Source organism: Vulpes vulpes, chromosome 15 (genome assembly GCF_048418805.1).
Source record: "Vulpes vulpes isolate BD-2025 chromosome 15, VulVul3, whole genome shotgun sequence".
Classification (NCBI taxonomy): domain Eukaryota; kingdom Metazoa; phylum Chordata; class Mammalia; order Carnivora; family Canidae; genus Vulpes; species Vulpes vulpes.
The window spans coordinates 77,473,562-77,496,276 of NC_132794.1; the positions used below are offsets into that span (position 1 = coordinate 77,473,562).

A 22,715-nucleotide genomic window follows, 5' to 3' on the forward strand; every position below is an offset into this window, starting at 1 on the left:
TAAACAAATGGGCATAAAACTTTATTTACAAAACAGGCAAAAAGTCATTGTCAGATTTGACATGTAAGCCATAATCTGATGACCCTGATATAGAAAAAGATTAATTTTTACAGTCATCTTGTCTCCAGATATCAGAATGATATTTCCAATAACACATTTTAGTTGAGTCTATTATTTCTATGTGCGCAAATATACAAACAAAAGATCATTCTGTTCTAACTTTCCAATATTTATACCAGTTATTACTTTTTGTAGTTCTTCTGCAGTGGCTATCCAACTCTAGAGCAATCCTATAGTGCTAACAGGAGTTACTGTTTTGCTAATGAGAAGGCTCTATTTTTTTCACCTCCCAATATGATGTTGCTATTAGTCTATTTTAAAAAATGTTCTTTATCACGTTCAAGTTTCAGATACAGTAGTTACATTAGGTATGTTTTAAGATCCCTTGTAATTCAAATTGTTTCATGATGAGGTTACTCACTGCTTTTTGATTATTATAGTTGTAGACAAAGGGGGTACTCCACTGAGTGCCACTGACCTGTTTCTACTTAATGAATACTTTCCAAATTTTCTGGTTCCATTCCTTAATCCTCAAGACAACATATAAGAAAAGTAATTCTTCCCAGGGATTATGAAAAAATAAGTCAGAAATGAAACCGTTATGTTTTAGAGTTACTTAAGGGATTTTCATTTAAGATTTTTCAGTAAGAATAAATCACTAAAATGACCTTTGAGTAGTAAATGTAAAGTTAATTGAAAATTCAATAATGTTCTAGATAGATTAGGGGTGAAAATCCCAGGTAAAAATAAATTACCAAGACTTATATGAGAATAAAACCTACAATGTTTATTTCTGAAAAGCTTTGGCCCAACATGTAAGTCCATCAAGCATATGCAACTTTAAAGATATATATTTAAAGTTGAAAGTTAATAAATGCATATATGCTTTTATTTAAATAGTTTAAAAGTTCATCTAAATAAGCTTTCATATACTCACAAAGGTGTCAGTGGGAGTTTCATATTCATATCCTAGGCTAACATTGATTTATTATTGGTAGGAAACTTAGTATTTCAATTAGTCAAAAGTTTTCAATTTGGAGTTCACTTTCCAAAAATTAAATAAAACAAGTGCAATCAGTATTTCCACATTATCTTATTTAATTTACCTGAAAAGCTAAAAATTATCCCAGCTATAAAAATATGAGGCACACATTAAAGAAGAAACATGTTTACCATCAAAATTGTGGCATTTTTCTTTACAAGAACATTTCAAGACCTAGATAATAAAAATACTTCAGGCAATACATAGTAAGTCTCTTCATTTAAATAACAGCATAGAACCTTCTCAGGAATACATTATATCTATTATTTTACAGTAACAGAGAGAAAATAAAATTTGGTATACAAATATTAAGGGCCAATCATCAAAATGAAATTAATGTTTAGCATAGACTATTATTTAAATGAACAACATAAATAGGTAGAATTATCAATTTGATTTAATATAAAATACATTTCTGGATTTCTAAAATGAAAATTATCAAGTTTAATTCAACAAATTCAAATATTCATTCAGCCAAGGGAATAAAATAAGCCTCTTAAAAATTCAAGATTTACATTAATATTAGAAATTTTCTCAATATAATACAGAATATTCTGATCTCCACTGAATTACATTGTACAAAGACATGTAGCAAATGCTTTATAGCTTATAATCAGGTATAACTGATCACTAAAATTCCTTGACCAAAATATCACTGTAATTATATGAGGCAAAGTTCTATAATAATATGGATGTAATAACAGCCACATATTTTCAATAAGAGAATATGGAAGTTTTCATTTTCACAACTATGACTTTGGTTTTCCAAAACCTGCCTCCCAAAGCCAACTTTTAAATGTTACAGCAGAGGTGGGGCAGTAATGGAAAGGAATGACTTCATGGAACTCTGAAAAAAAAAACTATTATAGATCTTAGTTTGAGAAATATATCTGGTGTAAGAGATACACAGAATTATGTAATAATGCTTATATCAAAGTTTATTGGTTAGATAAAGGGCAAAGAGTAAGAAGCAAGTAAAATGTAATATGTGTTTTTAACAAAGCAGACTGAGTAATATGTCAAGTGTTAGGGTGGGATAGGAAAGAGCTCAAGCTGGGCAAAAATCTCCTCTTGGACTTTTCTATATAAACATCTATTTTAGTTTTGGACTGTTCATCAGTGAGCTCATGTGATGGAGCAGAGGAACTCTGCCCACCCATGAAATACTTCCCAGACCAACAGGTCCTTGTGCAGCTGCTCTAGCAAGGCAGCTTGTCCTCTGAGGTCCCTGGAACCCCCGCTCCCCCCCCCCCCCGCCCCACCCTAAGAGCATGAAACTATAGGAAAATGGAATTCAATGTGTGTAGAAAGTCAATCCATCCTAATTAGGGAACTGAGTTATTCAAATACCGGCTAAAAGTAGAGACTCTAGCTAAAAAACATGGAGAAGTATCCATCTTGAAAAGGCCTGTAAGACCTTGTGATGTGATCCTGCATTTATTGGCCCTGTATTTCCCCCAGATTACGGGCTTTATAAGGTCCTGGAAACTCTCAGTTCCCTTTAGCTGCCTGTCCAAATAACATATTAATGAATATAGTTTAAGTCCTTTATTGGGTTCCATAATCCCTGCAGCCAAATAGGCTGCAGTTGTTTTATGCAACTTTTGTTTCACTGGAAAATGTGGGAGGGTATTTTGATATTATCTAAGTAAGATTAATGGATAAACACTGTTCACCCCAAACCAAATGATGCTGCCCTCAGGAAGTTGTCAGAAAGAAAGTCAAATGATACACCAAAAAAGCACATTGTGTGCATCAGCAAAGCCCTTCAGCACAGCTAGAACATGTCCTTTATGAGGCAGCTCCAAGTCACTGGGTAATTTCAAGAGTGAGGCAACAAAAGTCTTTCTTAATCGAAAGTCAGAAGCTTCTGAAGAACTTCAAGCACAACTTTATAACAAAAGAAATACTGCTCCTAAATACATATATATGAAAAACAACAGAATGTTAAGTAGTTGAATACTAATATCCATTTTCAGAAGACATAGCTGTAATTTTGAACCATAAAGGAAAGCTCCTAAAAAGAGCAAATGTTTAACGAAGAACTTATTCATGAAAAAATATATTTTACATGTGTTTATTTAAATTCAATTTGCCAACATATAGTATAACATCCAGTGCTTATCCCATTAAGTGCCATCTTCAGTGCCCATCACCCAGTTACCCCATTCCCCCCACCCACCTACCCTTCCACAACCCCTTGTTGTTTGTTTCCTCGAGTTAGGAGTCTCTCATGGTTTGTCTCCTTCTCTAATTTTTCCCACTCAGTTCCCCTCCTTTTCCTTATAATCCCTTTCACTATTTCATATACTCCCCGTATGAGTGAAACCATATGATTGTCCTTCTCCAGTTGACTTATTTCACTCAGCATAATACCCTCCAGTTCCATTATGAAAAAAATTTTTTTCTAAATATCAGGAAGAAACTGATTATGATATAGTGCTTGGTCTAGAATGAGTTAACTCAAGGTTTAACTTAAGAGAGGGGAAACACCCTCAATCTCAACCTCCTTATATTTCCCTAGATAAGTTACATTAAAACCTTTTTTTTCTGGGTGTAGCCTCAGGTCTCTCAGGTGACCCAAGTTCAAATAAAATGCTTCTTATCATTTAACATTGGCCTAAAAAGAGGTCAACCTAAAGATTTAGGAGTTCTTGTTTGTTTTCATTATCCATACTCTCTTGATTCCCCCTCCCAATGATTAATTAATAACTAATCTGTAACATAAATGCTATCTTTTTTATGACAAGCCTATGACTTCTATAATTTAGAGGCTATCAGAAACCTATGAATAACTTTAGATATATTACTTAAATAACATGGCATCATGGACAAAGCATTTGGGCATCAGGAAACCTGTTTCCCTCCTGACTCCTCTACATGCTATATGAATAATCCCTCAGAACAGGCTTAATTATTCTGAACATGAAGGTAATATTAGAAAAAAATTAATGTCTACCCTAAACAGTGAGAATTCAATGACATCCTGCAGGTAAAAGAGATTTACAAATTGTAACATGCTATACATGTTAATCTTTATATTCATTATTCTTTTTATTAGAATTTATGTAGCAAGGGGATCCCTGGGTGGCGCAGCAGTTTAGCGCCTGCCTTTGGCCCAGGGCGCAATCCTGGAGACCCGGGATCGAATCCCACGTCGGGCTCCCGGTGCATGGAGCCCGCTTCTCCCTCTGCCTGTGTCTCTGCCTCTCTCTCTCTCTCTCTCACTGTGTGCCTATCATAAATAAATAAAATTAAAAAAAAAAGAATTTATGTAGTGAGAGCTTACCTTTGTTTGAATCATGCCATAACGCTGTTCTCTCATTTGGGCCACTATATTCCTGATGTTGAACTGCAACAGGATGACAGTGATTTTGTATTATTCACATAGGTGGAAAACACAAACCCACAGACTGCCAAATGAGTACTCCATAATTCTTTCCAGTAAAAGAGATGTCAAGATTTAACCAGAAAGCTGTCATTTTCAGCTATAAGAAAATGTACTATTTTTAACCTCATCTAATGGATAAGGAAGACTTTAGTTTAAAATGGTTTCCAGGAAAAAGCAGGAAGCAATAATTTATGATGAGAAATGCTCTCCAAAGAAATAACAACAAATTTGCCCCTGTGTCTACTTTTCTGTTCTCCAAAGGGAAAACCTAAAGCAGCACTATAATTCTGGAAAAGGGGAAGCCTGGGTGGCTCAGCGATTTAGCACTGCCTTTGGTCCAGGGCATGATCCTGGAGACCCAGGATCGAGTCCCAAGTCAGGCTCCCTGCATGGAGTCTGCTTCTTCCTCTGCCTGTGTCTCTGCCTCTCTCTGCCTCTCTCTCTCTCTCTCTCTCTCTCTCTCTCTCTCTCTCTCTCTCCCCCCCTCTCTTTCTCTGTGTGTGTCTCTTATGAATAAATAGATTTTTAAAAATCTTTTTAAAAAATCTTGAAAAGTCTGAAGCATAGAATACTTTTTTTCTGGCCACAATAGTAATACAGCTATTTCTCATTTGAAGAGCCCTCTCAACTCAAGAGAGACTCCGAGCACTGTTAGCCTAATACCAGACTCTGCAGCTGTGCATGGAGACCAGCTTACCCAGTGAGGTTGCTAAACTGGTGCAGGTGTGCACCAGTTACTATTCCACAGTAATATGAGTCTAGAAACTGGTAGTAAGTGTTTAGAAACTCTATGGTAATCTGACAGTGGCGCAGCATCAAGGAGCATCACCAGTGGAACAGGATAATAGACCAGCTCAGGTGTTGCTGAACTTGCCTGGAGAGTCACAAGTGGTGCAAGCTGAGGACCAGTCATGTTCAGCAAGATCACATCTCTCTTTCCCTGTGCCCCTACCCCTACCTTGCACTTGTGCACTCTTTCTCTCTAAAAAAAGAAAAGAAATTGTAAAAATATTTTCTAGAATGGGTACATACTATTTTATATTCCCATAAGCAACAAATGATTAATTCAGTTTCTTCATCTCTTACCCAGTGTTTGGTGGTATCATTATTTTTTATATTAGTCTTTCTGACAGATGTCTAGTGATATTTCATCATAGTATTAAATAGTTTTAATTTCATTTTCCCAAAAGCTAATGAAGCTGAACATCTTTTCATATGGCAATTTGTCATCTTTTAATCCTCTTTGATGAAATGTCTGTTCGTATCTTTTACCCATTTTCTTCTTTTTTTTTTTTAAGGTGATAGCTGGTCTGGAGTAGAGAGAAGCAAAGGCCTTTAACAAAACTTTTTGGGTACCACTTTAGGCAGAATTTTCCTGGGCTGCCTTGGGTCACTCTACATGTGGCAAATGAGGAAAATGCATCCTTGCTAATACTCATTTATGGCATGTATGTTCCCACCCGTCCCTCTGGTGACTACAGATGAGGGGGAATAGGATGTTGCAGCTTCCATATAAGGCATTTGGGAGGAAAGTACTGCAGGTGATTTTTTTCCTTTTACCCATTTTCTAACTGGGCTGCCTTTTTGTTTTTTGTTCTTTACTACAGAGTTTTGAGGATGCTTTTTATTTCTAAATGTAAGACCTTTGTTGGATATGTGATTTTGCAGTTTCTCCAAATCTGCAGTTTGTCTTTTCATTCTCTTCAAAGGTCTTTCACAAAATGAATTATTTTAATTTGCTTTCCCCCTAATATTAGTGATGGCAAGAATTTTTGCTTTCACCACCTGTATTTAAACTAATACTTAAAGTTCTAGGTAGCTTAATAAGGCCAGAAAAATAAATAAGAGGCATACATGTTGGAAAGGAAGAGATAAATCTGTCCCTATTTGTAACTAGATTATCTACATAGAAAATAGCAAGGAATCTAGAAACAGAAAAAAATAGAAACACCCTCCCCCCAAAAAACCCCTCTTAGAACTAGTGAGTTCAATAAAATCACAGCATACAAGATTAACACAAAACATCATATTTCTATATACTAACAAAGAATATGTGGAAGCTGATAGTAAAAACACAATACCATTTACAATTGCTCCAAGAAAATGAAATATGATAAATATAACAAAACACATATAGAATCTATATGCTAAAAATGACAAAATGCTGATGAAAGAAATCAACGAAGATGTAAATAAATTGAGAGACATACCATGTCCATGGATTGGAAGATTCAACATAGCAAAATGTCAATTCTCCCCAAAATGATCTAAAGATTTGAAGCAATTCCTATCAAAATCCCTGTAAGCTTTTTTGTAGCTGTAGACAAGCTAATTCTAAAATTTATATGGGAAAACACAGAAACTATGAGTTAAAACAATTTTGAAAAACAAGAATAAAGGAATTACTCTACCTGATGTTAAGACTGTATACAGGAATCTATGGAGTGGTATTGGCAGGATACCAAGATCAATGGAACAAAATACAGAACCAGAAAATGGCCCATACAAACATACCCAGTGATTTTTGACAAAGTGCAAAAGCAATTTGGTGGAGGAAGAACAGCTTTTTCAACAAATGGTGCTAGAAAATTAGACATCTGTAGGCAAAAAATAAAGTAAACCTTGACTTAAACTTCACATCTTATACAAAAATTAACTCAAAATGGATTATGGACTTGAATGTAAAACATAAAACACAGAAAAAATACAGTTAAAACACCATTTTTTCTTCCACACTGTGCTCACAGCCCACTGGTGGAGAGGCTGGGCAATGGTTCAGGGCTGCATGCTCCACTGGCCTGGATAAACTGGGAGAGGCCACAGAAAGTATCATTTCCTAATGATATGGCAGCTTGACAAATTCAGGGACTGGGTAATGATACTAGCTTATGAAGCAAATAAAAGTATCGAAGTATTTACCACTGCAACTTAGTGAATACAGAGATATTGCCAACATTGATTCTTTCTGTATATGTGTTATTTGAACATGATTACTGACTAACTAGCTCCTAACTGTGTAGAAATGCAAAGTATTACATTATTAATAAATGTGATTTGGAGCTTGTGTTTTTGTAGGGATTATGTTCTGGTAGCAGAGCTGCAGTGACAAGAAAGCAGTCTGAGGTATTACACAGATCAAGGAATTTTTGCCAGAAGATAAATCATATGGCTTCATCAAGAGAATCTTGCTACAAAAAAACAAAAACTAACAAAACACAAAACCTGCCAGGTAAATTTGGTAGTGTGCATAGTGGCTTAGTAAGATTTTTTCATTATATAAAGGCTAATGTGCTAAATTTTGGAATATTCACTTCATTATATGGTAATATGGTAACTGATAATGAATAATTCTTCATGCATGCTAGACTATTAGAGGGGAAAGGTTGATTGAGAATGTTTCAAATACAGAGCAATCTCAGTGTTTCTGCAAGATAATAGCCAGTTTGTTTCCAATATTTTAAGAATTTTTAAGTGGACATGATTAAAAATGAAAATGGCAGATGTGGTTTATGTATACAATGGGATATTCCTCAGCCACTAGAAATGACAAATACCCACCATTTGCTTCAACGTGGATGGAACTGGAGGGTATTATGCTGAGTGAAGTAAGTCAATTGGAGAAGGACAAACATTATATCGTCTTATTCATTTGGGGAATATAAATAATAGTGAAAGGGAATAGAAGGGAAGGGAGAAGAAATGGGTAGGAAATACGAGAAAGGGAGACAGAACATGAAGACTCCTAACTCTGGGAAACGAACTAGGGGTGGTGGAAGGGGAGGAGAATGGGGGGTGGGGGTGAAGGGGTGACGGGCACTGAGGGGGGCACTTGACGGAATGAGCACTGGGTGTTATTCTGTATGTTGGCAAATTGAACACCAATAAAAAATAAATTTATTATTTAAAAATAAAAATAAAATAACATGTAGAAAAAGAAAAAAATGAAAATGGCTATAAAAATAACAATTAGACAAGAAATAAATGGTTACATATTTTTAGCTTTTCATATCCTTTAGAGTTGTAATCTTGCAATGCTGCAGATCACAGCTGTCTGCCTAACATAGCTGGTATGCAGCTTGCTGCAATATACACCTCCTTATGTGAGTTCCACAACACACAAACTGGTCTACACCCTATTTGCTAAGACCAATCCACTGGTCATGCTCTTGGATATCATAGCAATACAGCAAGCTGCTTTGGAAGTTTCTAAATGCTTACTCTCAAATTCTAGGAACTTATCTTACTGTAGAAAACAAACATCCACAGATTGGTGCTGGTCCAAGACTACACTCTTGAGTAGCTATGGTGGACAAAATTTCTGAAATGAATAGAAAGGGGCATCAGTAAGGACATTTAACAGTTCAAATGTCTATGGAAAGCCAGTTAGGAAAACAATGGATATATATTCTATTTTTTAATTACTCTGTCAAATCTAAGCATCCTTAATTACCACATGCATCATTATTTTCTGTACTACTAAGAAAAGCATTGTCAATTAAACTGACAGATGACTTATTATAAAACACATTATAAAACAACAAGGCAATGTTTCTGGCAGCAATGTCCACAATAGCCAAACTGTGGAAGGAGCCTTGGTGTCCATCGAAAGATGAATGGATAAAGAAGATGTGGTGGAAGGACAAACAGTGTATGGTCTCATTCATTTGGGGAATATGAAAAATAGTGAAAGGGAATAAAGGGGAAAGGAGAGAAAATGAGTGGGAAATATCAGTGAGGGTGACAGAACATGAGAGACTCCAAACTCTGGGAAATGAACAGGGGTGGTGGAAGGGGAGGCGGGTGGGAGTTTGGGTTGACAGGCACTGAGGGGGGCACTTGGCGGGATAAGCACTGGGTGTTATGCTATATGTTGGCAAATTGAACTCCAATAAAAAATATATACAAAAAACAATTAAAAAAATAAAACAACAAGGTATAATGAAAAAGAAAACAGTGTTCCTTAGGATCATGAAGTATAATATTTAGAGTTTTTATTTTTTTATTTTATTTTTTTTTAATTTTTTTATTTATTCATGATAGTCACACACAGAGAGAGAGAGAGAGAGGCAGAGACACAGGCAGAGGGAGAAGCAGGCTCCATGCACCGGGAGCCCGACATGGGATTCGATCCCGGGTCTCCAGGACCGCGCCCTGGGCCAAAGGCAAGCGCCAAACCACTGCGCCACCCAGGGATCCCTATTTAGAGTTTTTACAAGAAAATAAGGACAAACATAAACCAATTATTTAAGAAATTATGTTGGGGAATATATAAAAGAAAATTATACTAACACATTTTCTGCTAAAATGATCAAACAACGTTACATATGGGAATGGATAGTATCAGACTTATACTACTTAAATTTTCAGCACACTGGTCTTTTTGTGTGGGTAGCGGGGGCTCTCTAGTTTACATTCATTCTCTGAGTTTGCTTTGGAAAACCATTCCTCTCTCACTCTCAGCCTTGTGCCTGGAGTAGTCCTGACTGGCTTAAATAGACCAGCGTCTCCCACAGTGATTAGTTCAGGGGAAGGGGCTGCAACTCAGAAGCAGTGAAATGCTGGGAGGTATTGAATGCTCAAACTTCTGACAAAAAGAAATTCCCTCTGTCCTCCAAGGAGTTACTGGGAGAGGCCCTCTTCCCACCTGCCCACATAATATGGCCTGAGGATGGTAAGTTCTAGAACCATTCTGCTGCCATAGGAGAGCCCCTGCTACTGTTAGGGTTTAATTATGGAAGACCCAAGAGAGCAGACATTTAACTGCTGTGATAATAAAGTAACTATGGATTTTGCCTGGCAGGGCAAATGCCTGGTAGCCCATTTTCTCAGGCACCTGCTAATAAACAGATGTCTTCCCCTTTGCACTTCCGCAGCACAGGAAAAACAGTTCAGTGAGTCAGCTGTTCTGGCCACAAATCTCAGCTTACATTCTCTAAGCAGTTTAATCAACAGTAAAGGTAATAGTATAATCAATATCTGTCTAATGCTTGGGTCTATCTCTCCAAAATTGGTTCCAAATTTAGGAGGAAAGCAAAGAATTGTTAATGATGGATGCAAACCATCATAACAATGTTATTATACTTATTTTACAAATGAGAAAATTGGGTTTCAAAGATGGTGAGCAGTGTGCACAAAGTCACCAAAATTATGAGGCAAAACTGGCAGGCAAAGCTAGGGACCTCTCATTAAAACTCTAAGGCCTACATTTTTTTTTTGACAAGCTCATGTGCATGCATTTGTATTCATTAAAAACAGGCACACTTCATCAACATTCTTTAACAAGACTTAAAAATCTGTCTCTGTGGGTAGAAGGAAGGAAAGGGAAATGAACTCGCATTCACTGTGCCTCTACAGTGTTCCCAAAACTGTTCCATGCTATTCATTCGCATTCTGTAATCATCACAGCCACCTCCAGGAACCTGCAGCACTGAATTTAGAAACAGGTCCCCAAAGTTCACAGGCTTTCTCTTTACTGAGTTCTCCTGAAGGTCAAGTCATGGTCTCCAGATAACAGCATCGGTTATCTGTTTAATTCACACACTTACGGGAAAGTTCTTTTCAATGGCACAGAACACAACATCCACACATAGGAACACTCCCGTCCGGCCCACGCCAGCACTGCAGTGAACAAGGATGGGTCCTGTAAGGTGGCTCTTCCGCGCGAAACGCACGTACTTTATGAAGCCATCTACTGAGGCAGGAGTGCCATGGTCTGGCCAGTTGGTGAACTGCACATGTTTTACAAAGTGACTAGTTCCTGTCTGTTGAGAGAGAAGGGGAGGGAGAGAAGGGGAAAGAGAAAGAGGGAGAGGGAGGGAGGAGAAGGGAGGGGGAAGAGATTTATCAATTTCTTATATTAAAGATCTCAATTCAATTTCTAATATACTACTTATATACTATTACTACTACTACTACTACTACTACTAATAATAATAATGGTTCTATGGTCATACAACAATGAAAATTCAATAGTAACAGGTAGCATGAATTAAGTGCTCACGGCGTGCCAGTTACCATGAAGAGACATTACATGCATTCTTTCATTTAATCCTCACATCAACTCTGGGAAGTAGGTATTGTTTTATTCCCATCTTTTTTTTTAAATTTTTTTTTATTATTTATTTATGATAGTCATACAGAGAGAGAGAGAGAGAGGCAGAGACATAGGCAGAGGGAGAAGCAGGCTCCATGCACCGGGAGCCCGATGTGGGATTCGATCCCGGGTCTCCAGGATCGCGCCCTGGGCCAAAGGCAGGCGCCAAACCGCTGCGCCACCCAGGGATCCCTGTTTTATTCCCATCTTACAGATGATTAAGGATTACACGATGAGTAAGGATTAGGGTGATTGGGAGATGTATGCCAGGTCAGAAGGCTCACATGTTTAGAGCTGGGACCATAATGTGGGCCTCCTAAAGGCAAATCTACCATTTTTTTTTTTTTTTTGGACCATGGTACTGCAAAAAAACCAAGAGCCCAAAAACTCAGAGTGAAAGATGGTGTAACATGTCAAGAAAAACATTCTCCTAGCTTAAATATTATTATATAAAATTTCATTAGAATAAGTCAGTACTGCCAGGTTGCTTGACCAGCGGGACCGCAACCTCTTCTGGTGATGAGGACAGGGTAGGTAGGTGATGACCAAGTGAGTGAACTGTGACCCTATTCTTGTGCTAAGACCCCTGAGAGTACAGTCATGAGACTCTCCTCAGTGTTGACAGATAAAGCACTTTGAGTTTACCCATCATACCTTCCAAAGGGACCATGCTTTCCCAATGTGGAGTGCTCATTTTACTTCACTGGGGACCCTTGTTGGAAAACTCAGGTTGGGTTTCTGACTCCTACCCTGCTTCTCCCTAATGCACCCCTTTTTCCTGAGTTCCAAACAGAAATGAAGTTATCCTAAGTCCCAAATAGAAAACTCAAGTTTGAATCATTGGTACATGAAATTGAGTAATACAAACAATCCTTGCAAATCTTGTGAAGGCCCCAGGTTGAGGGCAGCTCTAACCCTACCACATATTTCAGGGGTTAAATCTCTCCTGCCACTGGTAACCACTAATAATCTGCACAAATGTAGACCTCACCACGTTTCTGACCTAATACCATTTGGACAGAAACGCTGATGCAGATTCTTCAAACATGAAGCTTGTGGGCCTCAGCCCAAAGGCCACCAACCCCTTGACAAGGCTCCACAGCAAACAGATCATTTGAGTCCTTGCAAACAGATCATTCCTCTGTGCCTCACACTTGCCTATTCTCTCCAAGCAGGCTGTCTTTCTTCTGCCATAACATGTGCCTCATGTGTCAGCTGGAACTTCCTTTCCCACTAGACCCTAAGTACTCTAAGACTTGAGACTGTGTCTGTGTTTTGTCTCCAGCACCCTGCACAATACCTGGCTAATATAGGAGGGAATCAACAAGTGTTAGGGGAGTGAGGGCTGAGGCGAGTCTCCAGATGCACGACCAAGTGCAATGCCTAGCACACAGCCAGCAAGCCATCAGTGTCAGCCATCATTCTTGGCCTCCCTGGTCACCATCTATGTGCCAATCCTCATCCTTTTCAATTCCATCTTTCCCTCCCACCCTATTCCTTTATCTCAACAACTTCTCCCTTTGCACTCAGGTGCCACATCCCCCAGTGAACTCTTCGAAACTCTCATTATTTCCCTAAAGGCTTCTTCCACTTCCTTCCTTGCCTCCCAATAGCACCTCACTCTTTACAGCCTCCTTACGGAGGCCATCTATTCTCCCATTCCCCAGGTCTCATGGAGCAGAGAGATTAGGTTGCACACTCCTTGCTGCCCACTCCTTTTTCCAATCCATCATTTCTTCTGTGTAAAAACCCCCTCTTCCTACAGTTCCATATCTTTTAGCTTCAACTTTTCATTGCTATCACCCAGTGGCTTTAGCTTCCTGTGCATCTGCCACATTCACTGAAGGGCCTGACATTCTTTCTCCCACAGACGCTGACATCATCCAGGGCAAATCTGGGGTCTCAATAACCCAATGGATGCTCTAACCTCATAGCATTTGTATTTCTCTCTTGCAGGGGATACTAGTCCTCACAGTGATGGTCATTCCTTGAACTTACCACTACCTATAATGTCTAGTATCAAAAATCTTTTAGTTCTTAAATTCCAACATCACTTTCTGACCAGAAGCTCATGTTCTACCACGCCATCTGTGCTTCACTTCCACTCTAGCAACAATGTGACCAAATGGAGCTCCTCTGTCCTTTATGCTGTCCACTTATTCCTACTTGACTGGCTCCTGGTTCCATCTGTCCTCCTAAAGTTAGACTTCATGGCTGATTATGGGAATAATTCTCCTACCAAATTGTTAACTCTTCACATCCTTTGAATTTTAGCACACGTAGTGGACAACATCCCACCCTGGGTCAGTCCATGAGCCTGTGCTCAGGAGCCCCATACTTAGGCTGCTGGGAAGAAAATCATCATGTAGGTACATATTTATTTTATTGCTATAGAAAATTTATGGGTTCCAACTTCAGCATTTCCAGCAATTCTTTTCCCAGTTACTGTTTGGACTCCAATCAACTTCTTTGGTGATGACTCATCAGTCAGGCTTCCTGTTTAACTCCCATTCCTTTTATTCCTGTTGAACACATGTATCACCTGCCTACTAATAAAATCCACTTAGAGTAATGTCACTCATCACCTTCTCCTGTAAGCCATTTCTTTTCTATTTTTGAATCTATTAAAGCTATGAGGGCAGCCCGGGCTGCCCGTGGCGCAGCGGTTTAGTGCCGCCTGCAGCCCGGGGTGTGATCCTGGGGACCCGGGATCGGGTCCGTGCATGGGGCCTGCTTCTCCCTCTGCCTGCTTCTCCCTCTGCCTGTGTCTCTGCCTCTCTCTCACTCTCTGTGTCTATCATGAATAAATAAAATAAAATCTTAAAAAAAAAAAAGCTATGAGTTATTCTAGATCAACACTTCCCAACAGAACTTTTTACAATGATGCAAACGTTGTACATTGGTGCTGCCCAATGTGATAGCCACTAGTGACATGTAACTAAACACTAGAAATGTGGCTACTGCAAGTAAGACACTGAATTTGTTGTTTCATTTAAGTTTAAATAATTTAAATTTAAGCTTAAATAGCCACATGTGGCTATTGTATTGGATAGCTTAATTTTGACCACTCCTTCTGGTCACTTATAAGTCACAAGTCATAAAAAAAGTCACAAGTCACACAAATGTCTGCCAACTTTATATAAAAAGATACTAAAGTCTCTGCTTTCCATCTCAATGTCAACTGCCCTGGTTGATCATGGCACCTGCTTATGGAAATTCTTCAATGTCTCCCAATTATCTTCATGATAAAGTTTGTACTCCTTAACCAAAATCCAAGATATTTTACATTTTGATTGGTCTCTGCTTACTTTCTATAGCCTCATATCCCCTCTCATTATTCCCTGACATTAAACTTTTACATTCCTGAAACACTTAACTGCCTATAATTTTCTATCCATATCCCATGGTATTTTGAATTTTGATTACTTGCTTTTTCTTTCCATCTTTCTCATTTGGGTAGTTCTCCACCAAGATGTTCCGTCCTCCAACAAACCTTCCCCCAAACCCTAAGTGAAGCTAAGTACTTCTATTCCAGGCCCTAAAAGGATCCCACATTACCATGGAGCACAGTAACTGGATGTATCAGTAAGCATACCCAAATCTCCACTAGTTGGTAAGGTAGTGAGTGCCTGGCACAGTGGTTAGAAGTATACCTTAAAGACTCAATACATATCTCTCACACTCAGCAGAAGCAGCCAAAGGACATCCCAGGATTAGGAAACTTCTAGTACTGATGCTTCCCACCCCAACTCTTCTATTTAGGTTTTTCATTTCTCCAGTCAGAGTTTGGTAAAGCAGAAACAGACACAGTGGTGTCTTAGCTTCTGGTACCAGGGAGAAATAAAAGCAAGTTACTCAAAAAGTACCCCCAGTCTATAACACATCCTAATCCTAACTTCTCATCCTGACGTGTGGCTTATCTAATGAAATATATATCTCATACTGATTTTTTTTAAAAACTTACAGACTTCCTCACAACTTGAAGTATTCGGATGATGAAATATTGAAGTATCTGGTAGTTCTCCAGGAAGACACGATAGTTTTTCAATTCCAAAGGCTTCTTCATAGAAATGGGCCAGTAATGGTGGCATTTGATAACTCCACCTTCTATCTCTCTGGTTATCATGACAATAACATTAGAGTTATTCTCTAAAACCATTTGCCAAAAGTCATCTGTAGTACTTGGCAGTGGTCCTTGAGAAGCAATATAAAAATATTCTTCTCCAGAATTGACTATTCTAATATAGCTAGCATTGATGTAGTCCTTGTTTTCTCCAAGAGGAACGCGTGTTGAATCATCTATCATAAAAACAGAAATATCTGGTTGATAAAGGAAAAGTAGGAGATACAATACACCCTGGATTCATGAACATATTCCACACTGGTAAATCCATTTCTCTCTTTGACCAGTTGAGAAGATGGCATAGGAGGAGTTATATGAGTCCATGAATTTAAATTCTTCCCTCTTCCAAACCTATTGGCATGACCTACAAAATATACAATGAGGAGTATTATTTGTTTCCATCTTTTTCTACTGATCAGAGAAGGATGCCATCAGTGTCCAGACACTTTGGGAGATTTCTGTTAGGTATGGCACAGGTAGGATTAGGCCAAGGGAGTTACCTACTAGTCTGCAACTGAACACAGCAAAGCAGGAGTCATCTGAGGGAGCAAGTGAATGCTATTCTCCTACAAATGCAGAGAACCTGCAAGCCCAGAGCAGTAGAGCCCAGAATAAGAAAAAATCAACCGTGATAGTTGATCAGACACAAACTCTAGGATTAATGGAATTCTACCAATGCCCAAAATATATGGCAGCCAACTTTTATGTCCATCCTCAGCATTCACTGGGTGAAGCAGCATGCTAATCAAAGCAAAGTTGGCAAAATGTTGCTATGGAGGGGATATGCTCCAAGTAACATGGAAATCACCTAACATGGACTCCTGCAACAAATATGAAAAAGGATGCCTGCTACTTGGCCTACTTATAAAGTTCACTGGCCCTGGAGCTCTTTCTTCATTTTACATAGACAGCTGGACCTGTGGCTCAAACACTGCTCCCACAGAGATAATAAATGCCCTCAGCAAAGGATAGAGCTTTCCTGCCATGCAGCAGTCTCACTAATAGCCCCTCCCTACTACTCAAGAGGACCACTTATCTGGCCAATAGGGTATAACAAAGATAACTGAACAGGACCTTATACAATTTCTGACAGAACCCTTCTCAGATCCCAACATAGTAAACATAAACTTCCCCTTGTAAATATGAGTAAATTGGAAAAACAATCACTAAATATATAAAGATAGCCAGTAGTTCATAAAAACGGAGACAATTTTTATTTTTATTTTTATTTTTTTTTTCGGAGACAATTTTTAAAAATCATAGCAAATATTCTCCTTTCTATGAGGGAAGAATATTTTTTAAAAACTTCTATTTTTATTTAAAATGAAATATGGGGAGTGCCTGGGTGGCTCACTCAGTTAAGCATCTGCCTTTGGCTTAAGTATGATCCCAGGGTCCTGGGACTGAGCCCTGTGTCAGGTTCCCTGCTCAGTGGGGAGCCTACTTCTCCCTCTTCCTCTCCCTCTACTTGTGCTCTCTTGCTAGCTTGCTCTCTCTCTCTCTCTCTCTGTCAAATAAATAAATAAAATATTTTAAAAATGAAATATGAGAACATTATTTTATTATAAAAGAATAACATATCTACAGTTATTGATACATTATATTTTTAAATTATACAGGAGATAACAAAAATATTATAGTGCAATCTTCCATCATATATACAAATCATACATATATGTCATATATAAACATATAATAATAGTAATAATAATAATAATAATAAACCTGGCAAGTATTCACCAAAATGTTAATAGTGACTATTTTATTATCTAAATTTTTGTAGTGAATATATACTACTTTATAGCAGAACAGCATTTTTATATGTAAACGGAGACAAAATGTGTGAAAATTAAACAATATAGAATAATAAAAGCTTGCTTTCAATTTTATAATTGAGAAATAATTTCATTATTCAGTTGCATTCCACTTATTAGTGACTTTTCCCAAATCTATTTATTGATTTTTGGATCTATTGTGTGCCATACAAAGCACCACAAATTAGGGGGCTTAAAACTTTAGAAATGAATTTCTCCTGTTCATATACAGTTCGAAAGTTTGTAGGGCCTTCCATACGACGTTCTGTCTGGAACCTGCAGAGAAATCCTTGCTTCTCCGTGACTGTGAGAAATTTGAGGACAAAATTTGGGGTTCCCATTTGGTGGTTTATAGAGGCAGGCCATCATCGTGGGAGGTGGGTGCCTCCACCCTCCCACGAAGCCCTCCATGTCTCCATCTGACTATCTTATTACAAGCACACCAGTCAGTTGAATTAGGAGCTACCCACCCCATCATCATCTCATCTTTACTAATTACAACTGTAGTGCCCCATTCCTAAATAAGGTCACTTTCTTAAGTCCTAAGGTCTACAACTTCAAGGTATGTTCTTTTGGAGGATACAATTTAATCTAGGATTTAGAAGAAGAAGAATCCTTTCTGAGTTGCTTATAATTGTTAACATTTTTAAATATGCAACATAGTTGCTTTGCACTGAAATGAATCCTGATAAAGTAAACATTAAGGCAATAAAAAAAGCTTGCTTTCAAATAAAATCCACAATGACTCAATTAAAACGTCTAAAATGAGAAGTGTATGGAAAAAAATCAGTGATTTAGAAAACTGGCTTAGGAATTTTCCCAGAACTCAGAAAAAAAAAAAAAAAGATGAAAAACATGATGATAATGATTAGAATGTTAAAGGGTACAGAACATGTAAAGAAAATACAAAAAAAAAAATTCAGAAGCAAGCTATGGAATACACAGCAGAAAAGAAATAACTCAAGTGATCATAGGAGAAAGGTTCCCCAAGAGAAGACACAACTGTAGAATTCAGTGCAAATACGCACGCCAGGTCCAAGCAGTATTTATGCACTCTGTATATATATATCACCTCATCTGAACTTAAAAACAATCCTTTGAATGAATTACATTATTCTTTCTTTTCAGATGTGAAATCTTTATTCAAAATGGCTAAGTAGTATGCTCCATATTATACAGCAATTCTTCTAGACTCCACAGTCTACAACTAAGTCCATCAACTGATGCCCCTCAAGGAAGACTCAAGTTTGAAGATGGAAAGACCACATCAAATACCAGACAACATTATTGAAGACAGCCACTAAGACCTCAAGACTAGCAAAGCATAAGGTCATAGACACAGGAAGCGAAAGTTTGCTACTATATCACTAGCTTAATGAGTTGCACCACTCCCATTTCCAGTCCTCGATTCCTGAATCCTGGCTATGGCAGAAATAGCAACATATACTGGATGCTAATTTGGAGCATATACAACCTCCAAGAGAACACTGCCCCAGCCCTTTGAGATACCGCCACCTAGCTGGCACTGTAACTGAGTCTTTGAAGAAGAAGCCATTTCATGGCCAGCTGCTTCAGGAGGATGAGGAATGTGTTAAGACCAGTGAATTCCATGAGCATGAGCCCACTGTCACAAATCATTTGCCTCAAGGTGAGCTCCTTGGACACAAGCAATGCTGTGTGGACTAATGATGTTACATAAAGCATTCTGTGGGTCCATGGATGGTAGATTTGGTAGAAGTACTGCATGCAAGGGATGCAAATCCACATTGTGTCCATTCTGAAAAAAAAAAAGTACTGAAAAAAGCACTGTTCCTTCTATTATAGAAGTAGTTCAATGTAATCAATCTGCTGTCAGGTATTGGTTGAACCCCCAGGGAAGTAGTGCCATGCTGGGGCCTCAGCATTGAGGTCTGCAGCTGGCAAACTGGGCCCCCAGCAGTGACCATAGCAAAGTCAATCTGGGGGACTAGAAGTTCATGTTGTTGAGCCTATTTATTCATAACTTCTATTCCCACTAGCACATCCACTTTGGTCATTAATCCATTGGGTAATGACAGGATTGGCTAGGAAAGAGACTGACTGGTATGTACAGAATGGATCATTCTATCCACCTAATTATTAAAATCCTCTCCTTAAGTCACCTTTCAGTGAGCATGGCCATATGGCACAAATATGTTCATGTTTTTTGCTCATTCAGAGAGGTCTATCAACACACCTCTTCTTCAAACCTCCTTGTAACCAACTTTTCAATCATGTTCCTTCCAAGTCCCTGACCACCCAGCTAAGCCATTGGCCACAGCCCCTGAATTAGCACAGATTTGCACCTCTGGCAAATCTGCTCCTTCTAAGCAATTTTCTCCTTCTAAGCAAAATGGACAATCAAGTATACTGCTCAAAGTTCTACCAACTAGGAAGATTTCCCTTCATCACTGTCTTTTGGGGATGTCCCCTCCAAAAGGCTGTAGTGTTCCTGCTGTCTGTTTCTGAGTGGTGCCTGCGTACGGTGTAAAACCATCTGTAAAACACATCACAGTTTTCTCTTTCTTGGTCAACTAATAATAGGGAACTCCTCTTGAGGCCACAGATTCAGGCTGGAAGAGAGAAGGTAATGCAGCAGGAAAGGGGACCATGCACATTTTGGCTCCTTCATCTAACTTACTTGTGCTCTCAAATTCTCTTCAAACCCAACATTGTATATACCACTTGCATTTTATGACAGAATGCTGCTGTCCACAGTTTACTTTCTTGTTTGATGGCCTATGGTTAAATGTCCAGTCTCTAATACTACCTCATAGAAGGGCAAAAACTGTTCCTTAAAATTAGAGTAGTAATACAGAGATTGGCAGGGGTTTGCTCTAAAAGCCCATGGCATGAGCTATGATTCATTCACTTGTAGGGGCCTGCCACAGGTTCCAAACGGTATCCCTAGATACCACTGACATTGTATCTACTGGATCATATGGTCCAAGTGGCAGAGCAACTTGCACAGCACCATGGACTTGCTGTAAAGCTTTTTTTGGTTCTGGGCCTCACTCAAACTAGCCTTAGTAAAATGAGCCAGGGTAACACACTGAAATGAGGAATATGTTGTCTCCAAAGTCCAAAGAGGTCATTAGGCATTGTACGTCTTTGGGCTATAGGAGGAGTCAGATGCAACATCTTATCCTTCTCCTTAGAAGGGATTATTTTGGCATTCCCCACACCATTGAACCTCTAGAAATTTCAATGAGGTAGAATTTTTGTTGGGCTAATTTTCCCCTGTGACTCACAAATGTCTTATTGGTAAGTCTGGATAAGTTAATTGCTACTTCTTATTCCCTAGATTCAATCAGCATAATGCCATCAATAAAGTGGACCAGTGTGATGTCTTAAGTAAGGGAAAGGTAATCAAGATCCCTGGGAAATATATGATATATAGGTCTAGAGAATGGATCTATTCCTGAGATAGGGCAGTGGAGGTATACCACTGGCCTGGCCTGCTGAAAACAAGCTGCTTCTGGTGGTCTTTACATGGAGAAAAAGCACTTGCCAGATAATATACACTAGGTACAAGGGGATGTACTGATTTTCTAAAGCAATGAAATCACATCTGGAACAGGTTATAGTCACCACCTGCTTAAGTTTATAATAATCTACTGTCATCCTCCAAGATCCATTTGTTTTCTCCACAGGTGAAATAACTGAGATGAATGGGAATGTGGTGGTACTCACCACCCTTGCACCTTTCCAATTCTTGATGGGGACACTAATCTCTGCATTCTCTCAGGAATCCAGTATTGTGTCTGCTTTACTATTATCCCAGATAGAAGCATATCTACAGGCTTCTACTTTGACGTCACCACCATAACTGGCCATCCTCCACAGGTCAGACACCTGTGTGGGGATTCTGCCAGTTGCTGAATATGTCTCTTCCAGAACTGTAGAAATAACCACAGTGGGTCAAAATCCACTGGACCTGTGAAATGGACCCAAGCTAAAACTCCATTGCTTATCTGACTTCTATAATCATTACCCTTACTGGTGGATCAGGGTGACACTTTTGGTCTCCTGGAACTACTGTCAGATTAGTGTCAGTGTCAGTAAGAAATGGCAAAGAAGAGCTTCAGTGTTCAGGGGTTTGATGTGCCCATCTTCATCAGGATCTTCCCATATGTTTCCATTCTAATTTTCAGAAACCCAGTCCTTCTCAATCAATGCCCTCCCTTTAACAGCAAACACCTTGCAAAGTGGGGAATTTGACTTACATAGTAAGGCAGGCATTTACAGGATGAGACTGTGGGTTTGATTTTCAACAGTCTCAGCTCCATGGCTATAGGAGATAAAGGTTTCTTTCAAGGAAAACATGAAAACTTTTAGGTCATTTATGTGGTGCTTGGGTTGGAAATTCAAATCCCTGAGATCATTCTTTACTTTCCTACTTTGACTAGCACAATTAGAATTAACCAGTCAATCTCATTATACTTGTTAGTTTGACAAAAATGTTCTAAGGTATGGAATATAGAGTCATCCAAACCTTGCTTCTTATAAGTATTTGAGAAGGAATACCCGGTGGTGAGATTCTGTGTATTTGTATTGCCATTATCACACCATGGATTACCATTGCTCTACTATTGGAAATAGAGTCATTAATGCCCTTAAGTTTTATCAGAGTAGGAAACCAATTCATAAAACTCATCCTTAAGATTCTGTTCCTGTAGAATCACTCTTGGTACCAAAATTTGTATTGGTCAGTGTTCTCAGAGAAGCAGAATCAATAGGCTACACACACACACACACACATATATATATATATATACAGTGAGAGATTTATTTTAAGGAGTTGGTTCCCATGACTGCGGGGACTAGCCAGTCTGAAATTTGCAGGGTAGGCTGTTAGGCTGGAGAATCCAGCCAAGAATTGATGTTACAGTCCTGAGTCCAAAGACAATCTGGAGATAAAATGGCTTCTTTCTTGGAAGACCTTAATCTTTTTCTCTTAAGGCCTTCAATTGATTGGATGAAGTTCATCCATATTATAGAGGGTAACCTGAACTACTCAAAGTCCATGGATTTGAATGTTAAATATATCTACAAATACCTTTACAGCAACATCTAGACCAGTGTTTGACCAAATATCTGGGTAGTGTAGCCTAGCCAAGTTGACATGTAAGAGTAAGCATCACACAAGCTATAAATTTTAGTAGATGATCTGA

The 22,715-nt window shown here is 38.6% G+C and overlaps 1 protein-coding gene across 15 annotated transcripts in view; it reads right to left on the reverse strand.

Moving 5' to 3' along the window:
• Nucleotides 1–22,715, reverse strand: part of PTPN20 (protein tyrosine phosphatase non-receptor type 20) — a 139,020-nt gene continuing 116,305 nt past the window's right edge. For 11 of the 15 annotated variants that reach the window (XM_072739238.1, XM_072739246.1, XM_072739240.1 and 8 more), the window contains 4 exons: nucleotides 15,551–15,885; nucleotides 11,039–11,254; nucleotides 4,392–4,454; nucleotides 1–3,017 (listed from right to left, as the gene is read on the reverse strand). In XM_072739238.1, the coding sequence (XP_072595339.1) occupies nucleotides 2,952–3,017; nucleotides 4,392–4,454; nucleotides 11,039–11,254; nucleotides 15,551–15,885 (680 nt within the window). In that variant the 3' untranslated portion in view covers nucleotides 1–2,951. The remainder of the gene's footprint in view (nucleotides 3,018–4,391; nucleotides 4,455–11,038; nucleotides 11,255–15,550; nucleotides 15,886–22,715) is intronic. The other 4 variants (XM_025989598.2, XM_025989615.2, XM_072739248.1 and 1 more) reach the window with 1 other exon arrangement.